The sequence below is a fragment of the Loxodonta africana genome, chromosome 1 (genome assembly GCF_030014295.1).
Source record: "Loxodonta africana isolate mLoxAfr1 chromosome 1, mLoxAfr1.hap2, whole genome shotgun sequence".
Lineage (NCBI taxonomy): Eukaryota > Metazoa > Chordata > Mammalia > Proboscidea > Elephantidae > Loxodonta > Loxodonta africana.
This window is the reverse complement of record NC_087342.1, coordinates 37,855,269-37,869,107: the sequence shown is the minus strand read 5'-3', so window position 1 is coordinate 37,869,107 and position 13,839 is coordinate 37,855,269. Positions and strand designations below refer to the sequence as shown.

At 37.7% G+C, this 13,839-nt stretch overlaps 1 protein-coding gene across 12 annotated transcripts in view; it reads left to right on the top strand.

The window, feature by feature from the left end:
* EXOC2 (exocyst complex component 2) overlaps positions 1-13,839 on the top strand; it is a 330,347-nt gene that overhangs the window by 160,821 nt on the left and 155,687 nt on the right. For 11 of the 12 annotated variants that reach the window (XM_064279802.1, XM_064279801.1, XM_064279798.1 and 8 more), the window contains 2 exons: positions 12,732-12,812; positions 13,284-13,343. In XM_064279802.1, the coding sequence (XP_064135872.1) occupies positions 12,732-12,812; positions 13,284-13,343 (141 nt within the window). The remainder of the gene's footprint in view (positions 1-12,731; positions 12,813-13,283; positions 13,344-13,839) is intronic. The other variant, XM_064279793.1, reaches the window with a different exon arrangement.

Here is a 13,839-nt window from a genome sequence, read left to right as displayed (position 1 = left end):
GAGTTTTTTGATTCCGTCTTTGATGTCTTCTATTACCAGCTGGTTTTTATGCAAGGTTTTATTCAGTTTCCATGTATTTGGTTGTTTTTCCTTGCCCTTCCTGTTACTAATTTCCACTTTTATGGTGTTGTGATCAGAGAAGATGCTTTGTATCATTTCAGTGTTTTGGGTTTTTTTTGAGGATTGCTTTGTGGCCTAACCTGGTCTCTTTTGGAGACTGTTCCATGTGCATTGGAAAAGAACGTGTACTTTGCTGCTGCTGGGCAGAGTGTTCTATGTGAGATCAAGTAGGTTGATTTTGACCTTTAGGTGTTCAGTATCTTTACAGAATTTCTTTCTGTTCTGTTCTGTTGTTCACTGAGAGTGGTATGTTGAAGTCTCCTACTATACTTTTGGAACTGTTTATTTTCAATGCTGTTTGTTTTCTGTATTTGGGAGCCCTGTCGTTTGGTGTTTAGATATTTATTTATTAATATTATATTTTCTTGGTGGATCGTCTCTTTAATCATTGCCTAATGTCCTTCTTTGTTTTTTATGGTTGATTTTGCCTTCAAGTCTCTTTTATCTTTTTTGGTTGTTGTTTGCTTTATATATGTTTTTTATCCTTAAATTTTAAATATATGTATGTCTTTGTGTTTGAGGTGTGTTTCCTGTAGACAGCATATTTATGGGTCATGTTTTTTTAATCCGTTCTGCAACTCTCTGTTTCCTTACAGGTGCATTTAGGCCATTTACCTCCAGTGTGATTATCAATACGTGTGAGTTTATTGCTGTTGTATTTTGTGTTTTTTTTTTTTTTTTGGTGGTGCTGACGTTTTCTTTGCTCTTCTTCCTCGCGTTGAGTTCCTTTTGCTTATGGGTTTTCTTTTCTTTCATTATTATATATTTTGTGTTTACTGAGTCTTTATATGTTTCTTCTTTTTTATTTTGATTAGTAGGTTTGTTAACTTCCTTTTGATTTCCTTGAAATTTATTCTTATCTTCCTTAGTTTGAGCTAGTCTTTTGTTACTTGATATTGCCTTGACTTTCTTTCCATTTAAACACTGTTTACTCCCCCTTTTGTAGTTCTGAGTTTGTTGCCATTTAGAGATTGACATCTCTGTTGTCCTGTTTTAAGTCTTTTAGCTTTGTTTTATTATTGAGAATCCTTTACCTAGGTTGTTATCTGGTTAATGCTGTCCTGTGTTCTAGACTATGATTTGGTTGATTCTTTAACCGAAGGCCTCCCTTTTAATATTTCTTGTAAGTTGGGTGTGGTTTTCACAAATTCCCATAATTTCTGTTTATCTGGAAGTGTCTTAATTTCACCATCATATTTGAGAAAGAGTTTTGCAGTATATATTCTTCTTGGTTGGCAGTTTTTTCTTTCAAGGTTTTATATATGTTATCCCATTGCCTTCTTGCCTGTGTAGTTTCTGTTGAGTAATCAGAACTTAGTCTTACTGTTTTCCTTTTGTAAATGACTTTTTGTTTTTCTCAAGCTGTTGTCAGGATTCTTTCTTTGCCTTTGGTTTTGGCAAACGTGATTATGATATGTCTTGGAGACTCTTGTGTTCTATCCTATATGGAGTTCGTTGAGCTTCTTGAATGGTCAGCTTTTCATCTTTCATGATACTTGGGACGTTTTCTGCCAGCAGATCTTCAACAGTCTTCTCTGTATTTTCCTTTTCTCCCCATGTTCTGGAACTCCGATCACGTGCAAACTTTTTTTCTCGATTGTGCTTGTGTGAAGTATTTTGATGGAATCGGTTGGGTAGTTAGTTCTCTAACCCCTCAAAAACAATAAAATATTCAAAATTGTACCTAATTTAAATCAACTGGCAGATTCTGTTAAACCTACAAACTGACAATGACTCTGGCCCCGAGTTGATTCAAAATCCCATTGATTTGCATTCTAAGTGGAATGGGGAGCTTTGAGCTCATGAGACTTCTAAATTCCTTGCTATCCAGTAGATTCAAACTTATAGTGACCCTATAGGACAGAGTAGCACTGCCCCATAGGGATTCCAAGGCTGTAATCTTTACAGAAGCAGACCACCACATTTTTCCTCTGTGGAGTTGTTGGTGGGTTTGAACTGCCGGCCTTTTTGTTAGCAGCCGAGTGATATAACCACTGTACTACCAGAATTCCTTTTGAGACTTCCACTAAGCACTTATTTTGTTAGTGAGGTATGCCATTGTTAGTTACTGTAGAATCAGCTCATATCTATAGTGACCTAATATATAACAGAACAAAACTTTTCCTGGTCCTGGGCTATTCTCACAGTTTTTCGTATGTTTGAGCCTATTGTTACAGCCACCATGTCAGTACGTTGCATAGAGGGTTTTCTTCTTTTTTCCACTTTACCAAGCATAGTGTCCTGTTCTAGCAATTGGTCTTTCCTCATTATGTATGCAAAATAAGCAAGACAAATTCTCATCATTCGCACTTCTGAGGATCATTCTGGCTATGCTCCCTCCAAAACTGACTTCTTCATTCTTCTGGCAGCATGATATATTCAGTATTCTTTGCCAGCACCACAATGAATTGTGGAGTAGTATGAGACATTTGTCTTTTGGCATGGTTGTAATATGCAAGTCTGAATCTGCACTATAATTTCAGAATGTAGTAAAAGCATTATAATTTCTTATAAAGGTAGAGAGGAACTAGGGGAACCTTGGTCCTGGTGATTTATAAACTGGAGCAGTAATACCATGAGGTCCTGGAGCATCTCAGGATATGCATGACAAGGGCCTTCCATGAGCATCAGTTTTACTCAGTTGTATAGGAGGAAAAGAGCAAATAATTTATTGATGGTGATTTAATATTACTAATAATGCAGATAGTCAACAATCTTGGCTGTTAACTGAAAAGTTGGAGGTTCTAGCTCACCCAGAGGTACCTTGGAAGAAAGGCCTGGCAATCTATTTCTGAAAAATCAGCCCTTGAGAAGTCCTTCTTGTACACACGTGGGGTCACCGTGAGTCCGAGTTGACTTTGGCAGCAACTGATACATATGAGTTTATGTTAAAAATACTAATACATACAATGAACTTTTTATTTTTAGTACTGTTAGAGTTTGTTTTATGTATTTTCGAGCCCTGTCATTGGGTGCATAGATATTTATTAAGGTTATGTCTTCTTGGTAGATTGTCCCTCTGATCATTATATAATGTCCTTCCTTGTCTTTTATGGTTAATTTTACCTTAAAGTCTGTTTTATCTGAGATGAGTGTTGCCACTCCTGCTCTTTTTTGGTTGCTGTTTGCTTGATGTATTTTTTTCCATCCTTAGATTTTTAATATATTTATATCTTTGTGTCTGAGGTGTGTTTCCTGTAAACAGCATATTTATGAGTCATTTTTTTTTAATCCATTCTGTCGCTGTCTGCCTCTTTATGGGTGCATTTAAGCCATTTACATTCAGTGTGATTATTGATAGCTGTGAGATAATTGCTAGCATTTTGTTGTGCTTTTTGTTTATGGTGCTGACACTTTCCTGTGCTGAGATCCTTTTGTTTGTGGATTTTCTTTTCATTTCATTTGTTGTTATAGATTTTGTGTTTATTAAGTCTTTGTTTTTCTTCTTTTTTATTTTGATGAGTAAGTTTGTTAATTATCTTTGTGGTTGCGTTAAAATTCACACTTATCTTCCTAAGTTTGAACCAGTCATTTATTACTTGATATCACCTTGATTTCCTCTTTATTTGAAAGTTCTATACCTACACTGTTTATTACCCCTCTTATTGTTTTGAGGTTGTCACTTAAAGATTGATGTCTTTTGTTCCCTGTTTAAAATCTTTTAGTTTTATTATTGAGAGTTCTTTACCTAGGTTGGTATCTGGCTGATGCTGTCCTTTGTCCTAGCCTCATGTTGTTGTCTGATGTTGTTGGTTCTCTAAACAAATGAATCCTTTTAATATTTCTTCTAAGTTTTGTTTGATTTTTACAAATTCCCTTAATTTCTGTTCATCTGGAAATGTCCTAATTTCACCATCACATTTGAGAGAGAGTTTTGCAGGATATATTATTCTTGTGTGGCATTTTTTTATTTTTCAAGGTTTTATATAAGTCAATCTTTGTTCTTGATTGTGTCCCACATAACTCTTAGGTTTTCTTCATTCTTTTTTCTGATTTTTCCTCAAAGTGGTATTCATTGATTTGTCTTCAGTCTTGCTGATTCTGTCTTCTGTTGTTTCAAATTTGCTCCTAAAATCTTCTGTTGAATTGTCCATTTCTGAAATTTGTTGTTTATCTTTTGGATTTCTAGTTGCTGTTTTTGTATGATTTCTAATTATTTGTTTATTCTGACCTTTTGTTCTTGTATTATTTTCCTGAATTTTTCTATTGCTTTGTTTGTGCTTTTGTCTGTGTTTCCTATGATTGTGTCTTTTTTTTTTTTTTTCCTTGATTTTGTCTGTGTTTTCCTTTATTTCTGTCCTAATTTCTTAGAGAGCACTAAATATTAGTCCTTTGAATTTCATATCGGGTAGTCCATCGCCTTTTCTACTATTGGAAGATCATCTGTTTCTTTATTTTGGTCACTTGTTTGAAGCCAGTTTTGTCCTGGTTTTTTATATATTTTGATATTGTCTGCTTCTCAAAGGCATTCAGCTATTATTTTCTTTGTTGATTGATTGTATATTTGTTTCCTTCTATTTTTTTGTTTTGTTTCGATATTTCAGTGTGGATGGGCTAGGAGTGCTTTGGTGCTTGCTTGTCTGTTGGCACAATAGCTCTCAATGCCATATCCAGAAGGGCAGGGAAAGTCACTCAGCTGTGATGTAGCCAGGCAGGACCAGCAGATAGGGAGAGCACGGAGCCAGGAGGCTCAGCTGCAGGGCAGCTGTCAGATCCAGTGGGATGGGAGAGACATGTGGTTAGGTTGCTCAGCTGTGGCGCAACAGGAGGGGCATGGGGCTAGATCGCTCAGCTGCAGCACTTGGGGGAGAGGGACACAGGTCCTGGTCCTCGGCTGTGGCGGAGCTTATGGGGATGTAGGGGTGTGGTCCAGGAAGCTCAGCTGTGGGACAATGAGGCAGAGCTGGCAAGGAGGTGGGAGGTGCGGGTATGGGGCTGGGCCACCCAACTGCAGTGCAGTCATGTGAAGCCACCAGGGGAAGGGGGCACAGGTGCAAGGCTGGGTCGCCCAGCTGCTGTGTAGCAGCATGGAGCCAGCATGGAAGGAAGGCAGGAGGCCAGGTCTCTGCTGTGACGCAGCTGCCTAGCCAGCGGGTAAGGAAGTGTGCAGACCCGGGTTACTGGGCTGCAGCAAGCCAGGGTGTGGCTGGCAAGAAGAGAGAGGTGAGAGGGGGCTTGAAGGAGGCAGATGGGTCTAGATGCGGGGGGTGGGGTGGTTAGTGGTGGTTTGTATTGTGGTCCACCACAGTCAGGACTGCTGTGATGGGGTGATTCTTCCCACTGCTTGCCAGAAGGGTGCCATTGTAGTAGCGTGCTCCTCTGGGTACCATGTGACAGTATCTGGGTACTTCTCTTGAGCTGCAGCCAGCAAATAAAACCTTTCTTCATTCTGGATGTGTCCACGCCATTCCTCTGTCTCCTATTGGGAGTTACATGAAGGTGCCTTTTTGTGCTGTTCGTGCAGGGTTTTTGGCTTTATCTCAAGATGCCTATGCTGTGCTGTGCTGGTCCGCAGGAGACCTCCACTCTCTCCCTCTACCCATTCACTGTTTTCAATCAGTTTCTTCTCAGTAGCTTCCAATCTAATACTTTATCTCTTCATTTAAGGTTCAGGGCTCCAGGATTGATGTCTGTATCTGTTCTACTAGGTTTTTTGGGTCTTTGTTGCAGAGGGATGGCTTAGTGCGTCTGACCAGCGCACCTTTTTTGCTGTGCTCCCTGCTGATCCACGTGATCTTAAAGAACACATTTAACCTCTCTGATCTTTTTTTGTTTATTTATGAAGAAGAGAGCATAATAATTTTTCACAGTGTTGTTGGTTAAGGTTAAATGACATACTATGGGCTAATTTATTAAATTAATGCTTGGAATAACTGGACCTCCTTATGTTAATAAGACTCAAGTTTATGTTATGCTTTACTGCTTTCAAAGGTCCTTCATAAAACCTTATCTTGCTTCAACATTGCAACAGACTTGCAAGACAGATCCAGGAGAGGTCATTGCCCTTATCATAAATTAAATAACTTGCTCAAAATGAAATGGCCAGTTCAGAGTAGACATCAGGTCACTTTGACTCCTGGCTCATGATACCTGCCTCATATCCTTATATCAATCTTCTGCACAGGAAAAAAATATATATATGTGTGTATATATATGTTCAAGTTGAAAATATAGAACTTTTCAAGTGTGTATGCTTTATTTAAAAAAAAAGAGCAGACATAAATTCAAAAAAATTAGCTGTCAAATAGTTATGACGTTATGTCCTTCTTGCACATGTGCTTGACCCCATGTGTGTTTGTATGATAGCTGTCATATTGCAGGACATTTGTTTCCCTAAATTTTATTTTTTTGTTGTTATACAAAGCAAAATGTACACCATTTTAACCATGTCTACGTATACAACTCAGTGACATTGATTAATTCTTTGAGTTATGCAACCATTCTCACCCTTCTTTTTTGAGTTATTCCTCCTGATTAACATAAACTCACGGCCCCCTAAGGTTAAGCTAAACTATTGTTTGGTTTTAAGAAGATTTCAGGGGATATTTTTGGTTTAAGGTTTAAAGATTATCTCAAGGGAACAGTTTAAGGGGTTCATCCACCCTCCATGGCTCCAGAAGTTCTGGAGCCCATGAGCATTCTAGTCTGCATTTTACCCATTTTGATCAGGATTATTCTATGGAATCTTTGATCAAAGTGTTCAGTAATGGTAACCAGGCACCATCCAGTTCTCCTGGTCTCATGACAAAGGCAATTAGTCATACATTCCATATCCTCCTCCTGTTTCTGGATTGCTTTCTTCCTCTGTTGCTCCAGGTGAATAGAGACAAATTGTTTTGACTTGGATGGCTACTTGCAAACTTTAAGACCCCAGGCACTATGAAATGAAATAGGAGGTAGAACAGAAGCACTAAACACATTATTAGGCCATTTAACTGGGATGTCCCATGAAATCATGACCCTAAACCTCCAAACCAAGAAACCAAATCCCATGAGGTGTTTGGTTGTACACAAGCAGTCTCAGCAGCTATTCTTTTGTTGTTGTTGTAAATATATCTATCACACAACACTTTCCAATTCAACTTTTTACACGTGTACAACTTGGCAGCAATTACAGTAATTGGCTGTGCAACACTACCATTAATGCAATGTTTCCATCACCGTTAGCCTCCCCTTTTCCATTCCCTTCCACCCCAGTAACCACTAATAAACTTTGGTCTCTGTACATTTGCTTTTCCTTATATTTTTGTATAAGTGAAGTCATACAATAATTCTCCTTTTGTGATTAACTTGTTTCACTCAGCATAATGCCTTCAAGGTCCATCCATATTGTAGCATGTGTCAAGACTTCATTTCTCCTACTGACTGAGTAGTATTCCATTATATATATGCACCACATTTGTTTATCCATTTTTCTGTTGATGGGCATTTGAGTCGTTTCTACCTTTTGGCTATTGTGAATAGTGCTGCAGTGAACATTGGTGTACAAGCCTGTTTTTGAGTCTCTGCCTTCAAGTCTTTTGGGTGTATACCTAGGATAAGAACCACCGCACCATTTTCACAATGGCTCTACCATTTTGCATTCTCACCAGCAATGGGTAAGGACTCCAATTTCTCCACATCCTTACCAACATTTATTATTTCCTTTTTTTTTTTTTTTTTTTTTGATCTTAGCCATCCTAGTGAGGTTGAAATGGTATTTCATTGTGGCTTTGAATTACATCTCTCTGATGGCTGATGACATTGAGCATCTTTGCATGTGTTTGGTGGCCATTTGTATGTCCTCTTTGGTGAAATGTTTGTTCAGGTCTTTTGCCCATTTTACAATTGTATTGCTAAGTTGTCAAAGTTTTATACATATCTAAGTTACTAGATACTTATCGCATATGTGATTTCCGAAGATATTCTTCCAGTGGGTAGCTTTTCTTTTTACTTTTTTGATAAAGTCCTTTAATGAACAAAAGTCTTTAATTTTTATGAGGTCTCATTTAGTTATTTTGTCTTTTGCTGTCAGTGCTTTTGTTATTATATTAGATAAATCCACTCTTGAAAGGTAGGCCTGACAGTGTTATCCCTGCCATTTCCTGTAAGAATTTTATTGTTTTAGTTTGCAATAAAACAAGACCAATGCCTCATTCCATTTTGAATTTTTCTGTTGTGTGTATGGTATGAGGCATTGGTCCTGTTTTATTTTTTGCATGTGGAAATCCAATTTTCCCAGTACTGTTTCTTGAAACACTCTTCTTTCTCCATTGAATGGACTTAGCACCCTTGTCAAAAATCAGTTGATCGTAGATGTGTGTATTTATTTCTGGACTCTCAATTCTGTTCCATTGGTCTGTGTATCTATTGTTATACCAGTACCAGGCTGCATTGATTACTGTAACTGTATAGTATGTTGTAAAGTCAGAAAGTGTGAATCCTTTTACTTTGTTCTTCTCTTTCAACATTGCTTTAGCTCTTTGGGGTCTCTTGCCATTTCATAAAAGGTTGAGGATTAGTTTTTCTATTTCTGTAAAGAAGGCTGTTTGAATTTTCATCGAGATTGCATTGAATCTATAAATTGCATGGGGTAGTATTGGTACCTTAACAATACTAAGTCTTCCAATCCATAAACAGGGAACATTTATTTAAGTCTTCCATAATCTCTCTCAGCAGTGTTTTATAGTTCTCATTGCATAAGTCCTTAATGTCTCTCACAGGACTTTTTTTTTTTTTAGCTAATATTCGTAGATAAGCAGTTGTGAAAATACTTTGAAATGGTTGCTACAGAAGTTTGTTTGTAGTTAATTTTTAAGATTTAACTATAATAGTAAAAATTGTAACCATAAGTAACTAATTTCGTGTTTGATATCTCTCGTACAAGCCACATAAATATGTTCAGGAGAGAAAGCTCTAGACACCAGTATACCTTGTGAATGAGTGACTCAAGGGAGGGCACAGATCTAGAGTCAAAGGGAAGGCACAGATCTAGAGTCAAAGGGAAGGCACAGATCTAGAGTCAGCCAATACATTTTTCTACTTTGATGTTTTTAAAGAACCATGCTAACACTATGGACTCAATAAAGCAGAGTAAGTTTTTTAGCCTTTCAGTGTGGATGTTCTTAAAAGGCAAATTAAGAGCACAAGCCTCTTTTCCAGCTTTGAGTATTTTAACCTAATTAACATCTGCAGAGTGCTTACAATATGGATGACATACCTATAATTTATATTTTCTTAACATTTTCATAGTACCAGTCCCATTTGTTTGAAGTGAGAATACTTTTCTCTTTCCCCTTACTGTGATGTGAGAACGGTCTATCAAGTTAAATGAAGAATGAACGCTAAGGTTTGCCTCACTGGGACTGTTCTTCCAGCTGAAGCATTATCTCTAATTTGAACTTAATTTACAGTGCTCTGAAACAGCTTCTTCAAAGCATCCTGTTTTCTTCTCATCTTGAAAATGGTTTCCATCTTTTTTCAATTTGGATAATTCTGAGAATTGTCTTCTTTCAGAAGAACTGGGGTGATTTGTGATAACCCCTTGTAGTCAGCTAACTGGATGATTCACTGTCCATACACAGAGCTATACAGCTTCCTACTGCTGAGAGAAAAGAGTAGCTAAATGTTTAAACCATCATCTGTCTGCTCATTTTTACTGAAACTACTCATTGATTTTTAGTGTTCAGTATCTGTTGTACTAATATGGTTATAAACAACTAATAAAAATCAAGTTCAAATTTTAATACAAGAAATCTAAGCACCAACACATAAACGTCGACATCTAAATGCCCACAGTTGAATTCTGGATTTAATAGTCACCATTATTATTATGATTATTATCTTAATTTTCATACCTTCTGAGAGAGGTGTTTTTGGTAGATAAGGCCAGTAACCTAACCAGTGTTTTGACTCTTTAAATTCTTTCTGTGCAGTTGTTATTTCATCCTGTATTCCTTTATTGTATTTTTGTTTTTGTTCTACATTTGGTATATTCTTTATGATGCCCTCTGGTACACAGTGCAGTAGCAAAATGACAGGGAGCCGTGGCTTTCTGTTAGCTTTCATTAAGTCTGAGTTCTTTTTTGTAAGAAAATAAAATTGTCTCTTTTTTTTATTGTTATACATGTATCATTTTCTTTTGTTCAATATTTTTTCCCAGACGCTTTTAGAAATTGAAGTGTTTATTGAGGAGAGGTACTTGCTCTCTATTTTTTGCATGGAGCTGTTTTGTTAATCTTGGAGCCTTCTGTGGCTCCTGTGCTCTTGGAATAAAATCGGGACTTCTGGCCTCATCTGGTGGCACCCTGTGTGCACTCTCAGTGACTGTGCTGTGTAGGTCTCCTATTCTCCTCAACCACATCAGGTTTTGTCCTGCCTCAGGGCCTAAGTGTGTGTGGTTCTCCCCTTGAGAACCTCTCCTGCTCTTCCTGCGCTTTCTTCCCACAGCTGGCCACTCTGGTCCTCTAGCTCTCAGCTTACATGGCGCCCACCATCCCAAGTTCTTCTTGACTGTTCTGTTGAATGCATACCCCCTCCATTTTCTCTGAGTTCCCGGTTGTTTTCTTCATGGCACTTATTCTAGTTTGCAATTATTTTATTTATGTATGTTTTTAACTTTTCTGTTTTTTTACTGTTGTTTTATGGCAGTATCTCCACACTAGAATACAAACTTTGTGAAAGCTCTGTCTTATTCCCTCCTGTATCCCCACTACCTAGGGCAGAGCCTGGCACCAAGTAAAGCTGAAAATACAGTTAGAAGCTAAGATGTTAGGATACATTCAAAGTTACCTTTAAATGCCATTTGTTGAATATATTTGCAAGTTTTATTTTCTGACTTAATGTGTATAGAAGATTGTTTATAATGTTTTTTTGAATGAAAGATCTTGTGCCTTGTCCAGATCATTGTTATTAACACTGAGATGTGGCTGGGGTCATCCCCGAGTACATAGTGGAAGTTGCTTTTAAAATGTAAATTTGCTACCTGTGTTCCTTATCTTGTTATTTGCCTCTCAGAAGAATAAACTTTTGAAGAAAAATTTCAGTGATACCTCATTTCTATTCTAGTTGAATTAGGTGTAGAGTCTGAAAATTTTATCCATTTTTAAATAAACCATAAAACCCATTGCTGTCGAGTCAATTCCGACTCATAGCGACCCTTTAGGACAGAGTAGTACTGCCCCATGGAGTTTCCAAGGAGCACGTGGTGTGTTCGAACTGCCAACCTTTTGGTTAGCAGTGGTAGCTCTTAACAACTACGCCACCAGGGTTTCCACATTTTAAAATACTAAGTGCAAACCAATGCCAAGTCTAAATCTAAATGACTAGGAAATGTCTTGATACATGCTACAATATGGATAGAGCTTGAAGACACTATGCTAAGTGAAATAAGTCGATCACAAAAGGACAAATATTATATGACCTGACTGATATAAAAAGACAAGAATAGGCAAATGTATAGAGACCAAAGTTTATTAGTGGTTACCTGGGGTGGAAAGGTGGGGGGAAAGGGAGGGGTTATTGTTTACAGTGATGAACAATTGCGTTGATTAAGGGTAGGGTTGCACAGCTGATTAATGTAATTGCCATTAATGAGTTGTACACCTGTAAAAAGTTGAATTGGCAAAAGCTGTATTACAGAAAAGGAAGAAGGGTAGCTGCTGAGGCTGCTTATGTACAACCAAATACTTCATGGAATTTGATTTCTTGGTTTGGAGGTTTAAGGTCATGGTTTCCTGGGACAGCCCAGTTCATTGGCCTAAGAATGTGTTTAGTGCTCTGTTGCACCTCCTAGTTCTTTGTGTAGTGCCTGTTGTCTTGAAAGCTTGCAAGTGACCATCCAAGGTGCAATAATTGGTCTCTGTTCACCTGGAGCAACAGAGGAAGAAGGAGAGTCAGGAATAGAGTGAGGATATGAAATGTGTACCTAACTCCCTCCATGAACAACTGCCTCCTTTGCCATGAGACCAGAAGAACTGGATGGTGCCCAGCTAAAATTACTAAACATTTTGATCAAACAACCTATAGCAGAATCTTGATCAAAAGCGGGGAAATGCAGAACAGAATTTCACTATTTCATGGAAATGGACTTTCTGGAACCATGGCGGCTGAATGAACCTCTGAAACAATTGCCCTGAAGATAATCTTTAAACCTTAAACCAAAAATATCCCCTGAAGTCTTCTGAAAACCAAACAAAAGCTTAGCTTAACTATAAGGAATGCCTGTCTTGAGCATTGTGTTCTTTTAAGAGCTATATATGGAATCAAACTGACAACAGCAATTTAAAGACTGGATAGGAGACTTAGGGGACGTTGAGTTTAGGTTAATGAGGGAGAACAACTCAGAAAAGGAGGGTAAAAATGGTCGCGTAACCCGAAGAATGGAATCAATGTCACTGAATTGTACATGTAGAAATTGTCGAACTGGTGTATGTTCTGCTGCGTGTATTCTGAACAGCAACAACAAAAATAGAATAAACTATTTAAAAAAATAATAGATAACTAGGAGATTACTTCTCAGCTCATTCATGTCCCGGTTACTCTCCATACATCTGGACATTTAGAGTTTGACCACATTTGCTTGTGTTCCCTCTTCCTCGGTAACCGATGCTTGTGTTGGCTTTTTCCTTCAGCCTTGTCAGTTTGAGCAGTGCATTGTGTGCTCCCTGCAGGCACTGAAGGGAGTCCTGGAGTGCAAGCCGGGAGAAGCCAGCGTAAGTTTTCTCTTCAGTCGATCTCTGTTGCACAGTATCTCAAGGAACTCTTCAGAATCAGTCATAAATTTTTGACCATTTCAGCACAAGAGCTTTTTCTTCATATTCCTTGCTTGCTTTATTTAGTTTAACTACACAGGCTTGTTGGTTTGTGCTTCCAAGACAGGCTGATAAAAATTAAAGTTTAAGTGTTCTAGGTAGAGTGCTTGCAGCATTAGCACCTTGTTTGCAAAAAGATGGCTGACCAGGATATTGTTAATCACCTGAGGGAGCCAGTGTCTTCTCAAGCCTTGATACCTACCCTTGCAAAGCTGCCTGCAGCCCAACTCTGAATCTCGTCTTCCTTCACAGTAAAGTTGCCCATAATGAGTCCATTGTCTGTGTTTACCTTTTTTATATCTCACTTCATAAACAAGAAGTTCTGTTTTCTTAGCAGAGTCCAAAAATTTTAACCAGAATTTTTCCTCACAGGTCTTCCAGCAACCTAAAACACAGGAGGAGGTTTGCCAACTAAGTGTCAATATCATGCAGGTAATATTAAAAAACAATAATGCCCAGTAAGCATGAAATAATGCAAATGATTAGTCAGCCCCTCCTATTACATATATATGCGCATGTGTGTGTATATATGCTTCATGTATGTCGTGTATTAAATAATATATATTCTTTATTCGTTTTCTCTGAGTGCATGATATTTTATGGTAGGTAGGTGTCTTAGTCATCTAGTGATGCTATAACACAAATACCATAGGTTGGTGGCTTTAAAGAATAGAAATTCATTTCCTCACAGTTCTGGAGAGTGAGTTCATTGGGACCAGTGCTTTGTAGCACATAAATAAAGTTGAGCAAGTGAATGAGAGAAAGAAAAAAGGTTTTTCCTAAAATATATTCAAGAATTTAAAAATTGGGTTAAAAAAATAGGTGCTTTTAATTTTTTATCACTATGGGATCAAAAGCATGTATTTCCATTTTAATATATGTAAAATTATTTTTAATGTCCAAATAGATCAATATCTGAGCATTCAAA